The sequence below is a fragment of the Camelus bactrianus genome, chromosome 16, assembly GCF_048773025.1.
Source record: "Camelus bactrianus isolate YW-2024 breed Bactrian camel chromosome 16, ASM4877302v1, whole genome shotgun sequence".
In the NCBI taxonomy this organism is placed as follows: Eukaryota; Metazoa; Chordata; class Mammalia; order Artiodactyla; family Camelidae; genus Camelus; species Camelus bactrianus.
Genome location: NC_133554.1, coordinates 30,515,563 through 30,533,317, shown reverse-complemented (window position 1 = coordinate 30,533,317; position 17,755 = coordinate 30,515,563). Strand labels below are relative to the sequence as shown.

The following is a 17,755-nucleotide window of genomic DNA, read 5'->3' as shown; positions in this document are numbered from 1 at the left end:
CTCTCCCAATGGTGACTGTTCTTACATGTTTTTCCCTGGGATTATGGGATTATTTTTATTTTTATTTTTAAAATCAGACTATATCATGTGTTAGAATATACCATTCTTAATTTTTCTTTTGTAAACTTTTTTCTTTTGTATAGCTCAGTGGTAGAGTGCATGCCTAACAGGCACGAGGTCCTGGGTTCAATCCCCAGTACCTCTGCTCAAAAAAAAAAAAGTATAAAAGTGTTATCTGTCCACCGTGGTTACAGTTTTCTTCATTCCCCAAGGGAGGGAATTGGGACAATTATTGGAACAATTAAACTTGACACAGTGTATCAAATACAAGGCAGGTTAGTAGCTCATGTTTCAATTTTTTTTTATTGTAGTGGTATCATTTACTTTGGTAAATTCATATCCCAATTTTAAATGTCCCAAAGCAAATAAAACTTTGTTATAAATTCAAGTACTGTATTTTAAAATGTACATGTTATACATACAATAGCTGCATGGTGGAATTACTTTAACAAGCAGTCACATTCATGATGCCTGGTACAAAGTTTTTAACACTGCATGTAAATTACACTAGCTATATTCCTTTACTATGATACTGTTGCTTAGTACAGTAACTTTAGTACAATAGCTTCTGTGATTGCATTTTCAAAGCTTTGATAAAGTTAGTAGCATTTAACTAACATTGAATGAAAACACTTTTATGTATAGGATGTATTTTAGGTCAGAGGCTTATGCAAGAATAAGCACGTAACATGCTGTTGTTTCCTTGACAAAAAAATCATCCTTTTCACTAAATAGAATAAGCCAGTCTAAAAGGGAACTAAAGTAATTGAAAGAAAATTTAAATGTTATTCCCTGTATTATGTTAAAGACTATTTAACATAATTTTCTTCTGGTTAAAATATACCTTTTTTTTTTTTTTTTGGTTGACAAAGAGGACAGAAAGTTGCAAAGGCTGTATTAATATGCTAACAGCTATAGCCCTTAGATAATACTTTAGCTGGGAGAAAGTATGGTGAATTGTACTCAATGGTTTTTTTTTTTGCTTAGAAAAAAATTGATAGCTTATAAATTTCTAATGTTTAAAACAGGTATGCATTATTTAAGGTCTTTAAATATACCTGTATTAAACAGATTAGGTTGTTTAAAAAACTGCAACAATACTTGACTTATTCACAAATATATTTTCTATCCATATTTATTACGGTTTGAACATTTTAAAAACACAAATCTTGCAAATACTCTTAGCTTAGATAACACTGTTATCTTAATTCACATAAATAAATACAAGAAATATTTGTAATACTTTATAGTGTATCTTTATCTAATGCTCACTTCAGAGACTCAAATTAATCACATTTAACTTTACAGATGGAAAAGTTGGAATGATGAGAGATTGGATAACTCTGTTCTAGTAATTGTAGTAACTAGCTTTCATGTTGTGTTTGTGCAGCTGGCCTTCTGATTTTTTGTGGGGGAGGACACAACCTTTAAAGTTCTTTGAATAGAGTCACTTCTGCCAATCAATGATTACAAAAAACTTTCAGGTGACGATTAACTTGATTTTTCTTAATCATCAAATTAGCCCTGGGGTGTGCTCCATATTTTGCTCAAAACATCTTGTGGAAGGTAACTGTTCTTTTTCTAAGTATGCAAATTGTTGTCTCAAAATGAAAAAAATTTCGTTAAGTGAATAGTGCATCCTCTTTCAAAGTTTGTTTATAAGTGCTCTCTTTTTTAAGTAGAAAAATCTTTTTAGATACAACCAATCGTGGAATAACGATGAATAATAATTCAGTGTGGTTCTTAACATAATACAATCATATTTAAACAGACTATTCCCTTTTTCTTACAGTGTCCAGCCACTGAGTGTAATTTCAAAGACTTAACCAAACCCTCTTAATACTTACAGTCTCTGATAAAAATTTCAAGGGAAAAACAAGACTCTTTGGAGAATAAATAAAATAGAAACTGTGCTAAATTTCTGATTTTATTTGAAGCTCCCCCTCTCCAAAAAGTACACTTATAATTAGACTCAGAGAAATATTGTCCCCTCCTTTTTTTTTTTTTTTTTCCTGAAGAGACTCGTATGTTGGTCATAACAAGTGTACTTAATAACTTTCATTTAGGGACAGGCGATAGTCAGCATGGCCCACCCTTGGTCCATCTTAATGTCATTTTCACATCAGGTCAGACACTGTCTTTGGATTAATTAGTTGCTGATGGAGGTTTGATAGAGGGGATACTGCATGATCTTCTCATGATAAGCCTGACTTCTATATCCGGTAGGTTATCCTGCTTAGTCTGTAAACACCCTTCATCAGTGGCTGCTAAATGCAGATCAAATCGAAGAGAGACTGATTTTTTCCTTAATCGAGGGTTATCTTTAAAGAAGGAACCTTCCCATTCTTTAATAACTTCATCCACTTTCTCTGTCCTAAAATGATAAAATAAATCTTTCTATGTGAAGAAGTATGGATATAGTAAAAAAAAAAAAATATTGCATATGAAAAAGAAATCAAGAAATACATGTAATTTGTAACTTACATTTTAAATTAAAATTTATAATGGACATTATGGCATTTATAATTTATATTCTTTAAAAATCATATGAATATAATTTCTAAGGGATTCTGTGGCATTCTCACATTTTGGTTATATTTTTGGAAAAATGATGAGTTGATGATTGAATCTTCAGCTGAGTTTTTGTTTATATATATTTGTTCATGTCAGATTAAAAATCACAGTATATAAAATTATGTTAGGAAACATTCAAAGATACTGAGGTTATTACTCAATTAAAGTTAATTTTTTGGTGTACATTCATTATTATTTCTTAACTCAGAATTGTTTTACTTACTGAATCGTGCCGTGAGCTTCAGTGCTTTCTTTCACAATACTTCCATTTAATATTGCCTGTTTGGTCACTGTTTCCACTTTTTCGTTCTCACACTTTTGTGGGACTTTTGTGGAAAAAGATATTTCATTTATAATGGCTGTGAAAATATTATTTATGAAACATTAAATGACAATGTTGAAGTTCTATTCACAGCCAATTTGTATGTCAAACTTTATTCAAATATTGCTTGTTGTTGCTACTTTATTTACATATAATCTCTATAAATGGCCCTTCACTTTTCCAGTTAGTTTACTTATATCAGAAACTCACCTGAAGGTAAAACAAAACCAACTCTACTTGTGGTAGGTTTTTGTTCTTTTTTCCCACCTTGGATACAACCATAATATCTGCAATTGGAGAGAATTATATTATAGGAGCAACATTGTATTAGCATGTAGTTGAAACAAATGCTCACCAGTAAGAGAATGGATAATCTGTAGTATAGTCATACAAAGGAAATACTATTTAGCAGTGAAAACGAGTGCACTAAGGATATACTGTATCTGTATGGAACAATCTCCCAAGATAACATGGATGGGGAAAAAAGATAGATTGTAGCTAATTTTATAAAGGTTGAAATAATATGCAAGACAATTTCATATTTTGCTTAGGGATACATTGTGAGACTAATGAAACTACTAAATTTGGGAGCAAGGTTAGACTGAGGGAGGAGGATGAAACTGTTGGGGGTGTGGTTTAGGTGCCTGGGGCGGGGACTGGGGGGGCGGAACTTCAACAACATTATAAATGTTTCACTTCTTAAACTTGGGAGAAGTGGGTATGTGGGAGTTCATTATATTTTTCTTTAAAAAATTTTTTTCTGGGGGGAGGCAATTAGGTTTATTTATTATTTATGTATTACGGAGGTACTAGAGATTGAACCCAGGACCTCGTGCACGCTAAGCACACGCTCTACCACCAGAGCTATACCTTCCCCTCCTTGTTGTATTTTTCTTGATACTTTCTTGTGTATCTTAAATATAGCATAATAAAAATTTGAAAATTATATTAAAGGAATATTAAAGACACCTTGAATGATTTAGACATTAAATAAAATTCACAACCATGTTATTTAATAATAAATTCTATGTATATAGCTGTATATATATTTACATAGCACTGTCTTAAGCACTTTACAAACATTAATTCATTTAATCCTCATTGCAATTCTATGAGGTAGGCAATATCATTCCCCTTTTATAGATGAGAAAATGGAGGCACAGAGAGATCCAGTAACTTGCCCAGCATCACTCAGCGAGTAAGTGGTATATTTTTAATTCAACTTACGTTTTTCAAGGATTTAGCAAATGGCAAGACTTATAGGTGAAAGTAGTTCCATCTAGTTTCACAGTAGACTCAGAATTCTGAAGCAAGTGAGAATAAAGATTTCTTTTTATGGGAACATGGAGGCTGTGCTGTACTCAAAGCCATATGACCTTATGATTATACAGATTATGAAATTGTGTGAATTAATAAGAATTCCTCTTTTGATACCTTTTGTTATCAGGATATCTGGAAGTCTTTCAAATCATGTACTCACAACATTGCTTTCCATGGTTGTACTGTAATAATAATAGGAATAATAACAACAATTATTTTATTATTTTGGTATTTGATGTATGCTGGGAGTGGGCCCTTGTGGGATGGAGGGATGTGGTAATACATGAATTTTTCAAGCTTTTTTTGTGGGTGGTCCATAGAAGGCACTTACTAATTCTAAATGAGGTGAATGGCAACAAAAGTAAGAAAGTTAAGGAAAGTCATTTTTGTAGCAGTTGAGAATTATTTACATTTTGTTCTGGACTTGCTGTGCTCTTTGTTGTAGATAATGTCCCTGACTTTGGCTAGTCTGTCCATAATTTTGGGAGGCTGGAAATAGTTCTTCCACATATTATTTGCAGTGCGTACGAGTCTTAGTTTGTTTTAGGTACTCTGAGCACGGCATGGTGATGCGGATTTTTTAGATGAAATTTCTCTGACTACATCAGTGACAGTGCATTTCTGGTCATTAACTACAGGGAATTAGGTACCTGATTTCTTCCTTTTCTAGGAGGCGGCGGTAAGTTGCTATTTCTTGCTCTAGTCTCATCTTCGTGTTGAGAAGCATCTCATGCTCTTGAAGCTGCTTTTCGATGCCGCGCCTGACTTCCTGGAGCTCTTTTTCTAGTCCTTCAATCACTGCCTCTAGGTCTTGCAGCTGCATCTGGTAATGCTGCTCACTGGCGTGCAGGGAGTTTTCAAGGCCCCTCTCCTGTTTTATATAGATCTTCATCAGTGAATCAGTGAAACAAAAGGTGTTTCTGAAATCTGATTTGCAATGTTTTTGTTCTGTTGTGTTCTTTCTTAGAGAGGTTACAATGTTTATACGTCACTTACGTAAGAGGTGTTTTCTTACAGCTTTATGTATGACTCAAAGTTTTAAAAAAATATATTTTATATCTATAGCTAGAAAGGTTACTAGTTCAAAGGAATCCTGTGATAATTCTTTTGCCCCCCAAAATCTGCAGTGTGATTAGTTTATTATCATCCTGATTTATTAAATATTGAAAATATAGAATATTGAATATCAAAGCCAGAGTAAACTGCTTATAAAAGGCATTTTAGGAAAGTGTTTAAATATTTTTCTGTTAGAAGTCTCAGTGGTAGAGGTCAAAGACTCCCAACTGTTATGAATTTGGATGATGACAAAGGCTCTGTTCCCCTACTCCAATGATTAGAGAACCCCAGGGTGACAAGCAAGGATTATTTCATTTTTATGGGTGTGAACTAAACCTTGAGTGAATTGATCATGGCCATGATGGCAGCAGAGGGGTAGTTGAGCTAGAACCACGGATTCAATGCACTGGCCTGATTTTCAGTTTCTCACTGTCCAGTAATGGACAGTAGTAGTATTCCTTTACCTCTCTTAATCAGATAACATCTGGGGACCCAGGGGGCCAGTTGCTTTTGAGATCATTCTCACCACAGCATGGAGAGATTCAATTTCCACTTGCAGATGGTGCCACTGGCGTCGAGCTTCCTTGAGTTCTGCTTGAGCCGCCTTTAGAGCCTCTTCATCTTTGTCCATTTTTTGGCTTATATCTTCTTCCAGCTAGAAGAAAGCCAACAACAACAATAACAACAGCAAAAAGAGCACCCTTGAAAATGAGACATGTAAAAGCAGTTAGAGAACAATAGTATAGGAATCGAATTTCAATTGTTAAATTACACATGTGTGTTCTGGTGCTAACGAATTATATATGCAGGCAAGTCCATTGCACCCTCAGCCTCAGTTTTCTCAGCTGTAAAATGAACCTCAAAAGTTCCTTCCTACCACGACTGTCTATGAAATGCAGAAAAATACATGTTAATGAGAAGTAAGTTTGCAAGACTTGAGTTTGAGATCTCTGATTCTTAACTTTCTAGCATCATAAGAACTTTCTGATTCTAACTTTTATAGCATCATTAAGGAAGAAAGGTAGAGAATTAGTTACTATTTCCCCCCATATTTTCTTGTAGACTGCTTTATAAAAACAGATAAACAGCTATATATCCTCAATTGATCATTTCTGGGACTTGGTATATGGACAAGGAGTAAATATTGCTAGGAGGTATATTATGAATAATTTAATGCATTAAGTTATCATGGGCATTAGAGATTCTTATAGCCTTCTGTATTAAGAGAACCCACTGTTGATTTACCTTTTTCAAAATGATCTTTTTAGAAAGCATGTTAATTCTGGGTATCTGGGGTAGTAGTGAAAATGACTTCTTCAAAGATTGTTTTCTAAATGTTCTCATGTTAAATAACAAGTGGATTATTTTCTGTTCAGCTTTAAGTGTTCTTATGCTGATGTTGGGGATTAAATGAAAGTTATCTTTTGACAGAATTCTCAGCATTTGGCCCCCAGAGCAACAGGAGAAATGTATAGAATTGATGGTAGTATTTTGAAGCAAAAATGAGAACTTTTAAATGTCCATATAAAAAATACATTTTTAAAGTTAAAAACATTTAATTTGGTGGTACCGTGGATTTTTCTTAAAGGAAATACTGGATTAAATGAAAGTCTGAATAAAGTTCAGCACAAGGTATTAGAGAACAAAATTCATTTGTTTCTTTTGGTTTGTTGTATCATTTATTCGTAGTGTTAAGTTGGCAAAGCCAAGCAGTAACACATATCAGAGCAAGTACAAGAGAGAATGACAAGAATTAGGAAATAGGAGAACATAAAAATGCTGGTTTCTACTGGTCTTTTAGATGTTGAGTGAGAAACTGACAGCTAGGCTTGTGCAGTAGCTAGATTCCCAAGATGGCTCCCAATGAGTCACACCTCCCAAAATTCATGTCCTGGTTTGGTCCCCTTCCACACTGAATCTGGGATGACCTGTGTCTTGCTTTAGCCAGTAGAATACAGCAGAAGTGCCAGCTATAGGCCTAAGCCTTGGGAAGCCCTGACAGCTTCCACGTCTATGCTTTGGGGAGCTTTGGGCCAACATGTAAGAAGTTTGGATACCCTGATGGAGAGATCACGTAGAGTGGCCAGGTAGAGAGAGAAGCCCGTCCAGTTGTCTTAGCTGAGCCAGCCTTGCAGAAATGCCCTGCCAAGGTGCCAGACAACCTAGTTGTACCCCAAGATGACTGCAGTCCTAGTTAATGTCATGTGCAGCTTGAAGAATCACCCCCACTGAACCTAGTCTACCCACAGCATCATGAAAAAGAATACAATGATTGTTTTAATCCACCAAGTTCTGGGGTGGTTTGTTATACAGCAGTAAATAACTACAATAGCTTATTTTTATTGTGTAATAATTAAATAATCAGGCTTTCTTGAGTGTATTACAGTTGGCTTTCTAAATTCTTTGGGAAAAAAATCCCCTAAAGTAGTTTTATGTGAAGAAGACTAAACAAAATTTACTGTCATCTTGCTTTTTCACTTTAATTTATTCATTTCAGCATTGTGACTTGTAAACTAAGTAACTTGTATTTCTGTCATTGCAATATAAAATGTTTATTTGGTTTATAATTTTCAGAAATTATCATCTATTAATTTTTTTCTTCTCTTTGTAAAAGGTGAGTGAACTATTCCAACACTTAAATATCCCAGTGAGTTTGCTTAATCTAGGATGCTGATCGTTCTTTAGGAAGACTGAAAATGTTACCCAGAGGTTAAATTTATGTTGTTACTAAAAATGAATTGCTAATGCAGTAATGTCCTATGGTTTCCCAGAAATATTTTTTTTCACTTTTGGTGATGTTCTTAAGTAAACTCTTTGCTGTATTTGTGTGCTTGGCATAGAACTTGAACTCAGATATGATAGGTTAACTAAAAAAAAAAAAAAAGACAAAAATAAAAACCAAACCCTGAATTTCTGAATCTTTGTTTCTAAAATATTTGTTTGTACATTTATTTAAAGATGAGACCTTAATCAATTGCTAAAGGTGATTGTCACTTTAAAACAAAGTATGAAATTAGGATTTAGCCCTTATTTAACTTGGCTCTCTTTCTAAAAAATACTTAAATATTGCATGCTTAAATAAAAATAAACATTTGTCATCTTCGAGTACAAAAGCAAAAATCTATAATCTAGTGGAGAGTCCTTATCAATTTGGGGAATTTTGATCGCCCCAATTTATATCATTTTTTCTGGATGCCATGTTCACATACCAGATGATTTCTATTTATAACAAGCTGGTATAAAATTGAACTCATTTTAAAAAATAATAGAAGCCTTTTAGCAATATTTTACTTAGATGTATCTTGCAAAATGTACAAGCTAAAAGCCTTACTATAAAGCTTGTATTTTAATGATATTATTTAAATTATTTCTATAAATAACTCCATAACATCTTCGAAGGGTATCTGAAATGCTTCCTTCACGTAGGATGTCTGAAAGAGGTTAGAGTGCACCATTTTATTGGATGTTGAGCCTGTGTTTTGTTAATGATAGTAACCTCATAATTTATATGAAAAATCAAATGCATCAATCAACATTTATTTAATGGTCATTTAACAGTATAATCACGGCATTTCCCCCCCTGTAGTCCCAATCACATTGCAGTAAAAACCTAAATTCCTTCCCCAGTATATGCTGCATTGAAAAGGAAATACTGTACCTCAGAGAGGCCGGGACAGGAATTGGATAGACATGGATTGTCTCCTTATCCTGGAAGATGCCTGTCTGTATGAAATCATTACCTGGATCCTTGTTGAGAGCACGGTCTCTATCTGATTTCTGGTGAGGAGCTTTTCATAGTTTGCCCTGATCTCATTGAGTAGCTGGGACAGCTCCATTCTTTTCCCATCCTCCACCTTGGCTAACTGAACCTTATCGATAGGATAGGCTGAGATCTGCGGCAGAGCCTGCTCCGTCTGCATCACCAGCAGAGAGAGCTCCGTGGAGCCTTAAAGATGCAGAGCTCCTTTTTTTCAGAAGCCATAGAAATTCCTGGGTTTCTCATCAATCATACAAATATTTGGTAAACCCCTTTCTCCTATTGTTGTTGGTCTAGTTGAAACATCAGACTCACCATAAAGGAACAGGAAAATGAAGACATTCTCAGTATTCCTGAATTGGTTTTCTGGAAAATTGAGCACATTTTGGGGGTGTGGGAAGTCAATTTTTATTTTGTGGAAAGGAAATGGGGCATAACATGAGGAAAATTATTTTGTTTTTCCAAGATACTGCATGGAAATAAATCTGGGAGTAAAACATACCTAAACTTGTTTTTTTATGGCTTTCCTCACCATTTGGATTATTTAAACTAGGGCTATGGGAGGGCATTAGAATACGTTGTAAGTCTTGAATATTCTTACAGTTACCATTTCTGATGTTTAGCAAGGTTGAAGAAATACAACCGGATGGTCCCTGTGCAGGGTGGATTCATTGAGATAGGACGTACTGTGGGGTTACTCCTTCATCAGTAAACGTATAGTTAATGACAAGTCCTACTTGTAAATATAACATTTGTGCAGCTCTTCTAACTTTAAGAAGCACCTTTACACCTGTCATTCCATTCGACTATCATAATCCCTGTCATTTTGTAACCTGTAAAGATGACAAGCCTGAGGCGGGAGGGGTTAAGGTGTCTTTCCCAAGACCATATGGTGATGTAATAGCATCCGTGGGCTTGGAACCTCGATTCCTTGGCTGTATTCCAAATATTATCCCGTCTACCTCTGCATTATGTCTCTTGCCACCTAAATTCCTTGTTTAACCTAGCCAGCTGGCTGCTAGATCTGAGGGAAATATTTTTGAGAATACATCTATCACTGTTGTTATTTGAAGAGTGGCTTGGCTGAAATTCTATCTGGAGTGTAGTTCAGGAAATAATCAATCTTTGGCTCAAGTGCTAACAGGACCTTTGAATGTGCAGTCATGCCCTTTTTTTGTTTTGTTTTTATGATTTTTATTTTTATTTTTTAATTTGTTTTTTTTTTTCATCATGCTCTTTTAATTTCTGAATTAACTCACTGCTGGCCAGCCCAGTCTGTGCGGGACATTGGGACATTCCCACAGTCCCTTCCAAACAAAGCTGACCACCCAGAGCCCCTGCTGAGTGTAGCAGTTCCAGATCATTCTTGTACTCTGGCTAACCCATGCCTCCTCCACTCTTCCCACCAGCCATTGGTCTAGGGGTGGACACTTGACCTAAGATAGCCAATCTATAGGTCAGAGACCTGTGAGGTAGTCCAACACAAAAGCTCCGACTGAAGAACATCACTTACAATTATTTAGGCCAAATGATTCTCTTTTTTGGCAACTGCAACTGAGAAATAGGAAGAGAATCAGGCATTGATAGTGGGAAGAGAATCAAGAAAGAATTAAACCTTTGTTATTCTATGTAGCTCCTGCTGATCTCTGCCTAAAATACAGAGTTGAGCTAGGTCCATGGGGGGCAGGCCTCGTAATCTGCGCCTTAAACAGGCCTCTCCAGTATTTCTCAGTTACCCTAAAGCAGTGCTTTCCAACAGAAACAGAATGCAGGCCACACATGCAAATCACACAGGTAATTTACACGTTCTAGTAGTCTTATGGAAAGAAACAAGTGAAATGAATTTTAATATTATATTTTATTTAACTTGATCTATCCAAGCTATACCATGTAACCAATATAAAATATCAATGAGATATTCTACATTGATTGCTAATTTTTGATTCTGTCTTCGAAATCTAATATATATTTTTATGCCCGTCTCAATTTGGATGAGTCACACTTAAAGTGCTCAATAACCATGTGGCTAGTGGCGACTGTGTTAAACGGTGCAGCTCTAATGTTTGGGCCCTGCTGAGCGTTCCATGTCTGGAATATTCCATGTCTGTCCACTGGATTAAAGGAAATAGTGCCAGATTTTTTTTATGAGGGGAAGGGGAGGAGTCTTATTTAGAAAGGTATTCTATAAGCAGGTGAGTAATGGAGTTAACTAACTCAAGATCTCAAATGTCACTTTTCAAGGAAAAATATTGCCAATTTACTTTTTAAAAATACTGTCCTTTATTAAACAAGTCAGTAAGATTAGCACATAAAGGCTGTGGCATATGTAAAATTGCAGGGTCCGTGTAATTCTCAGTGTATTAGCTACAGTTACATTCTGTTCTTTATGCTTCAGAAATCATAGCAGAGTGCAAATAAGCAAGGGAGTCTTTTTTTTTTTCTCTCCAGAATTTTAAAAATTGAAGTATAGTCGATTTACGATGTTGTGTTAATTTCTGGTGTACAGCATAGTGATTCATTTGTATATATGTATTTCTTTTCATATTCTTTTTCAAGCAAGGGAGTCATTCTTATAGGGATCATTTTAAGTTTTTCTTTTTTTTCCAGGGGGGAGGTAATCAGGTTTATTTACTTACTTATTTTTAATGGAGGTGCTGGGGATTGAACCGAGGAACTTGTACATGCTAAGCACATACTCTATCACTGACCTATACCCTTCTCCCTTATAGGGATCATCTTGAATCCACTCTAGTTATTAGAAAAGTACATCATTTGAAAATGTTGTACTTTATTAATAGGAACAAATTAATTCTAACATAACTCATAACTGCCAAAATTCTGTGGTTGAGAACACCAGCTCTAGGGACATTTGTGAGATGAGCCTCCAGACCCTTGGGAATTAGAATTCAAGGCTGAAGGTCATTCATTCATTCAGTTACTGGACGGCTGCTGTCTTCACAGAGGCATATTGGGTGCAGATAAAATGCTAAAAGAGTTCTGAAGAGGAGAGATGATCATTTGGGGGATATTGTGGGGAGAATAGATGGAGAAGGTATTATAGAGGAAACAGTCAAAAAAAAGAAGAAAAGGGAGGCGGTTCAGGGTCAGATCATAGAAAAGGAGGCTACAAAGGCTGGATTTTATTTGGTAGGTAATGGAGAATCATTGCTGGGTTATGAAATGGGGAGTCACATGGTCAGATGAATTTGGGCAGATTTCAGACTTAAGGATACCAATGAGAGAACCGGTATTCATGAAAAGAAATGTAAAGCTGTTTTCACAGTTCTGGCTGGGACATCATAGGACACTGGGTTTGAGTCATACTATGGGCAGAGAGGAGGGGGAGCATGAATGAAATCAGTGAGTTTTAACAAGTGGTACCTGATTATGAAGGGAAGGGGAGGGGAGGTCAGTGATGATTCAGATTTATACTCTGCGACTAGAACTTTAGTAGTTCTATGATCAGAAACAGGGAAGAGAGAAGGACAATCAGATTAAATTCACTCTGGACCCTTAAAAGGGAAAAGACCTAGGGTCAAGCCTGTGCTGCCAATTACTAGCAAGGTGTGCTCGGGTGAAGTACTGATGCTCTTTGAACTTCAGTTTCCTCATCTGTAAAATGAGACTGATGCTACACCCCTCATGCTACTACTAGGACCACTAGGTACTGTTATCATCATCCTTGTTTTATAGGTGAAGATACTGAAGTACCATGAAAGTGCAGACCCGAGATCTAGAGCCAGGCAGCCTGACTCCAGAGCCCTTTAGCCCATAACTACTACGTAACGTCCTAGTAATCAGGAGTCAAACACTTGACACATGACAGAGGCCTTTAAATCCTTGCTACTTAAGAGAGGGAGCTTGTTAGGAATGCAGACTCTCAGGCTCCGCCCCGGACCTACTAGATCAGTCTCTGCATTTTAACAATATCTCTAGGTGACTTGTGTGCACGCTGAAGTGTGAGCAGTACCGCTTCAAATCACGGGTTCTCAAACATGCCGCCCAATGAACACACTTGGGGAACTTTAACAATTAGCGATAGCCGCATCTCCCTCCCAGAGATCCTGATTTAATCAACCCAGGATGTTGCCTGGGCATCAGAGTTTTAAAAAATTTCCCAGGTGAGTCTAATGCGCAGTGTTAGAGTTTGAGAATCACTGTTACAAATATTAGTTTTGCTTCCTCTCATTTCCCTCTCATGCTTCATCCAGAGGAAGTGGGTTGTTAGTACAAGTGTCTGAAATAAGACTCCAAAGTAAACACAGGCAAGTCCTTGTATTCCTGCTACAGTTGGTGCAAATCAGTCCACAGACTCAGGTAGACAAGATGTATGCATTGCTCTATTTTTCTATAATAAATTAATCTTTTTATTTATTTATTTATTTTAATTGAAGTACAGTTGATCTGTAATAGGGAAGAACAAATCTGGCTCTATATTAGATCTGTTTATTTTACTTTAACCTTTGTATTCTATTGCTTGTTAATTACTAAAGGGATGTTGCCTACAAGCTTAAATTATAGATAATGGCCTATCTTGGGGAACCCTACCTCCCAGGTAATGAGCGTTAAGCTAAAACACCTTTGTTTAGCTCACAGGAAACAGCCTGACCAGGCCCACCTGTGAATGGCTGCAGGAAGGAAGAAATTAATACATCTTTTCCTGGGTCTGGCTGGAACCAGGACTTTACCTCTTCCCCTTTTAGTATAAAAGAAGCCTGAATTTGAACTCAGAAGAGATGGTTCTTTGGGACAGTAGTCCACCATTCTCTTGGTCTGCTGGTTTTCCAAATAAAGTCGCCATTCCTCGCCTCGACAACTTTTCTCTTGATTTATTGGCCTGTCATGGGGCAAGCAGTATGAGCTTGGATTTGGTAACAGTTTTACAATGCTGTGATAGTTTCTGGTGCACAACAAAGTGTACAAAGACTATATGTATATTCTTTTTCATATTCTTTTGGTTTATTACAGGATATTGAATATAGTTCCCTGTGTTATACAGTCGGACCTTGTTGTTTATCTATTTCATAGATAGTAGTTTGTATCTGCTAATCCCAAACTCCTAATTTGTCCCTCCTCTACCCTTTTCCCCTTTGGTAACCAAAAGTCTTTCTGTCTGTGAATTGTATAACAAATTAATCTTGAGTTCTCATTCTGTAGAGGAAGTGTAATTAGCTCTCACCAATTGGGCTTCCTACCTTTTCTCCAAAACACTGTATCTAAGTTTTGGAGAACTTCAGTAGTTGTGACTCTGGGGCCCCCGTCTCATCTTTGATGTCATTTGTCCAAGTCTGTGTTCACTGAGTCAGTCTTTATTCTTCCCACTTGTCCCATTTGCATTTTGGGGGAGACAAAAACAGAATCTCCCCACCCAGAAATCCTCTCCACAAAGGTAGTAGAGAAAGAAAACACCTTTGCTATAGAATCAGAATTAAACTATGATGTGACGCCCATCCCAGGAATTGCTAAGAAAGTGCAAAGGCAGAAGGAAATCCTTCCCTTCCATAGCCAAGCAGGTACAACCCCTCACGTCCCTGTGCTCAGGAGAAACAAGAACTAGTCCTCAAGGAAGAGGGCTTGACAGCACCATTTGTCACATACAGTTCATCTGGTCACCTGACCTGGTAATTGGGGTCACCATCTGTGTTTGCTAATAGACCTCATTTAAAGGAAAATTACACTTCTTATAACTGGAGGTCGTTTTGGAGACAGGCTCCTCCCTTCCCGCTGGAGCTTGGGAGATGGGGCTCTATTTTCCTTGGATGTTTACGTTCTCAAGTATGGTTCGCAGGTCCTTGAGAAAGATGTTCCTGGGCTATAAAGCTGGCCAAGGGCTTATTTAGCTTTTAAAAGGTTCACTTACATTTCAAAGAGACTGAGAAAGAATTTACAGTGACAATGTTTCTAAAATCAAGGCTCTAAGAAAAGGGGGGGGGGTGTCTCTTACCTTATTTCAACAGGGAAGATTGAGCCTCTTAGTTTTAGTTTGTATTTGTCCTTACAGCTTCCACCTGCTCTCTTCCATGCTTCCTTCCCTGCTTGAGGGCTGGAGAATCATTCTGCTGCTTCAGTGTCCTGGCGGCATGGAAATACCTGGTAGATTGTTTGTGGCTCCATCTGCCTGGACACCCTGCTCAACTGTAACCTGTTTGGCTCTTGTCCCTTTCCCAGGGCCACGATCCCATAAGCAGGATGCAGTGCTCCTGAGCGGCCAGGTTCCCAAACTCCCCTCCCGTCTTGCTGCCTTACGGGGGCTCTGACTCAGAAGCAGGACCGGGGGCTTCTCTCTTGGGGACCCACCGCTGCCCTTGTCTCTTCACTCCTCCTTTCTCCTCTCTCCCTTCAGTCCAGGGGAAGCTCTCCTATTCTTGAAGGTTCTAGTCTAGAATGTAAAGCCCGATATCTGTCTATCCTGTTCATTTCTCTCTCTGTGCCAGGCACTGAGATGGGAGACAACAAATACGTGTAGAATGAATGATGTTTCTTCTCATAGTTTTGTTTGGGCTCTGAGTCCTCTTCCTTCTAAGACCATGGACTTTGCTTCACTCTCCCCTGAGGCAGTGAACAGAGTCACCTACTGGCTTGAAGAAGGTGGAAGTGGAGGCAATGAACTACCAGGAGACAGATAAGTAGTTGAAAAATGTTACACTCCCCAGTTTTCCCTGCTTATAAATCCAGGCAGGTCAGGTGCACACCCGTCCTTCATCTTGATTTTTTTTTTTTATTTCACTGAGTGATAGGTGGCGACTTTGGCATTAAACTTTGGAAGAAATAGCATCTCTTCTAACCTTTTTGTACTGAAGATTGGATTTCAGCTTTAAGGAGGAAAAAAATACTGAAAGGCAAATAATGAGTTAATTTGTTTTTATATAATGCACTTGGGCACATATGTATGTACTTTTGCCTTTTTTTTTTTTAGGAGGTACTGGGGATTGAACCCAGGGGCTGGTGCATGCTAAGCATGCGCTCCACCACTGTGCTATACCCTCCCCTGTGTATGCACTTTTAATGTAATGCACTTGGGCACCCATTAAAGTACCTAATTTTGTTGTCTACAAGCGTCACAAATCTTGATCCATTTCATGTTTTGCCTGTCCTGCACATAACTGTTGTGATCCGTTTTTAGTCTAAAAAGTATACCAGGCAGACTTGATGACAACACAATTTTCTATCAAATGGATTTCTCCTCTGGGCAGTTGTAAATATGAATCTCTTTTCCTTAGACAGACATATCAGTCCAACTGATCTTTTAATTTGGGGGATAATTTCATAGAACTTGGCTATTACTTTGCTTATTAAATGTAATTTCTTTAGCAGCTTAAGATACTGTGAATTTCTTTTTTAATCAATCATGCCTTTTAATAGGATTATAGATGCATAATTAGTCAGCAAATAAAGATGTGGGTTTTTTTGTACTTTTAAAATATTATAAGTCACAGGATCTGACTTTACTAACTTGTCCCCTTTTCTGTTACATTGTTGATTTTTTTTTCCACGAGAGCATGCCTCCACATGATATGGTTTAATCTTGTGTTTCATGTTTCAGTTGAGAATATAATTAGACCGATTTGTGTTGGGTTGGGACGTGTTTGTCAGCATTTTCTAGTATTTTCCAAGGTGCTCGAGCAATGCTGACATTCATTTCCGTATGTCCTACATATGCATTTCATGTGGAGTGATTAAGCAGGGAATCATACACATGCGGGTGTGTTCTTGGCAGATACTGAATTCATTCTTAGCTGCTGTAACTCAAGAGTAAAAAGCAGGGCAATTTCTCTCACCAAAGACTTGGCCCTTGGGTCCCATTTTCTCTGGTATTTTCAATAGCACTTCCCCTTCCAACCTTGTTCATTGCAGCCCAACACACAGATGTTTCATGCTCCCCAAATGAGCATTGCTAGAAGGTGAAGCCAGTTTATGTATACATATATATGTAATACACTGAAACTGTTTGAAACTGTTTCTATATATATAGTTTCAGTGTATTACAAATACAATTCATATTCTATCGTTAGCATTGCAGACCATAAGCACTAAACCAAACTATTCAGGAATTCAATTTCCTTTATCCATTCCCTTTTCATCTGGAGGCCCCAACCTTTGAAGTTATGGTTCTCAGACTAAAGCTCTGCACGCAGCCACTGGCCCCGTTTGAGCTACAATACTGGCCTTTTGTTTCTGGTCCCTGGACGAGAGATCTTTGTTGGGTCCTAAGTACATCTCCCTCACCAGTTTGATGGGTGTTCCCTTAGCGTCCCTTCCTGTCTTTGAAATACTGATTTTTCTAAACCTCCTTTCTCTAACTGATGACCTTGGCCCTGCCGTCTTCTAGGGAGTGTCCTGGAGAGTCTAGTTCTGGTCATTTTCTCCTCGTCTTGGTTTATTCTAGACAATTTAATCCCTTGTACTTGCATTCATCCTTTCTTGGATTTAATTTATTTATTTATTTTGTCTCTCTTTAAAATTTTTAATTTTTTTAGTTTTTTTTTTTAACCTATTCGATTCTCACAGCTCTCTGCCCTGCACAGCAGTGTTTAGCATCTGGATTGATAATCCCCATAGTTTCCTAAAGGCATCCTTTAATCCTGCTCAGCTCTTCCCCTGACTGTAGCTGTGAATTTTCTTCTCTTCAGTTTGGTCTGGTGTTTCTCTTTATAGTATCCTGTAAC

General features: G+C 37.3%; 1 protein-coding gene and 1 long non-coding RNA gene across 2 annotated transcripts in view; one reads left to right on the top strand and one right to left on the bottom strand.

Annotated features, from left to right (window-relative positions):
* LOC123618410 (uncharacterized) overlaps positions 1–17,755 on the top strand; it is an 82,572-nt gene that overhangs the window by 4,178 nt on the left and 60,639 nt on the right. The gene's annotated exons all lie outside the window — the stretch shown is intronic.
* Positions 345–9,636, bottom strand: KRT222 (keratin 222). The gene is made up of 6 exons (XM_010960438.3): positions 9,073–9,636; positions 5,859–5,987; positions 4,927–5,147; positions 3,167–3,243; positions 2,858–2,993; positions 345–2,434 (listed from the first exon to the last, which is right to left on the bottom strand). Exons 1-6 carry the CDS (start codon positions 9,250–9,252, stop codon positions 2,206–2,208), a joined length of 972 nt encoding a protein of 323 aa, XP_010958740.2. The 5' UTR covers positions 9,253–9,636; the 3' UTR covers positions 345–2,205.

Excerpts from the sequence above, each read along its gene's own strand:
- KRT222 (XM_010960438.3), bottom strand. The coding sequence starts at position 9,252 with ATGCAGACGGAGCAGGCTCTGCCGCAGATCTCAGCCTATCCTATCGAT. Across the intron at positions 3,244-4,926 it reads CTAGAAAAGGAAGAAATCAG|ATATTATGGTTGTATCCAAG; the intron begins GTACCTAATTCC and ends CTCCAATTGCAG. Across the intron at positions 2,994-3,166 it reads TGGTTTTGTTTTACCTTCAG|CCATTATAAATGAAATATCT; the intron begins GTGAGTTTCTGA and ends ATATTTTCACAG.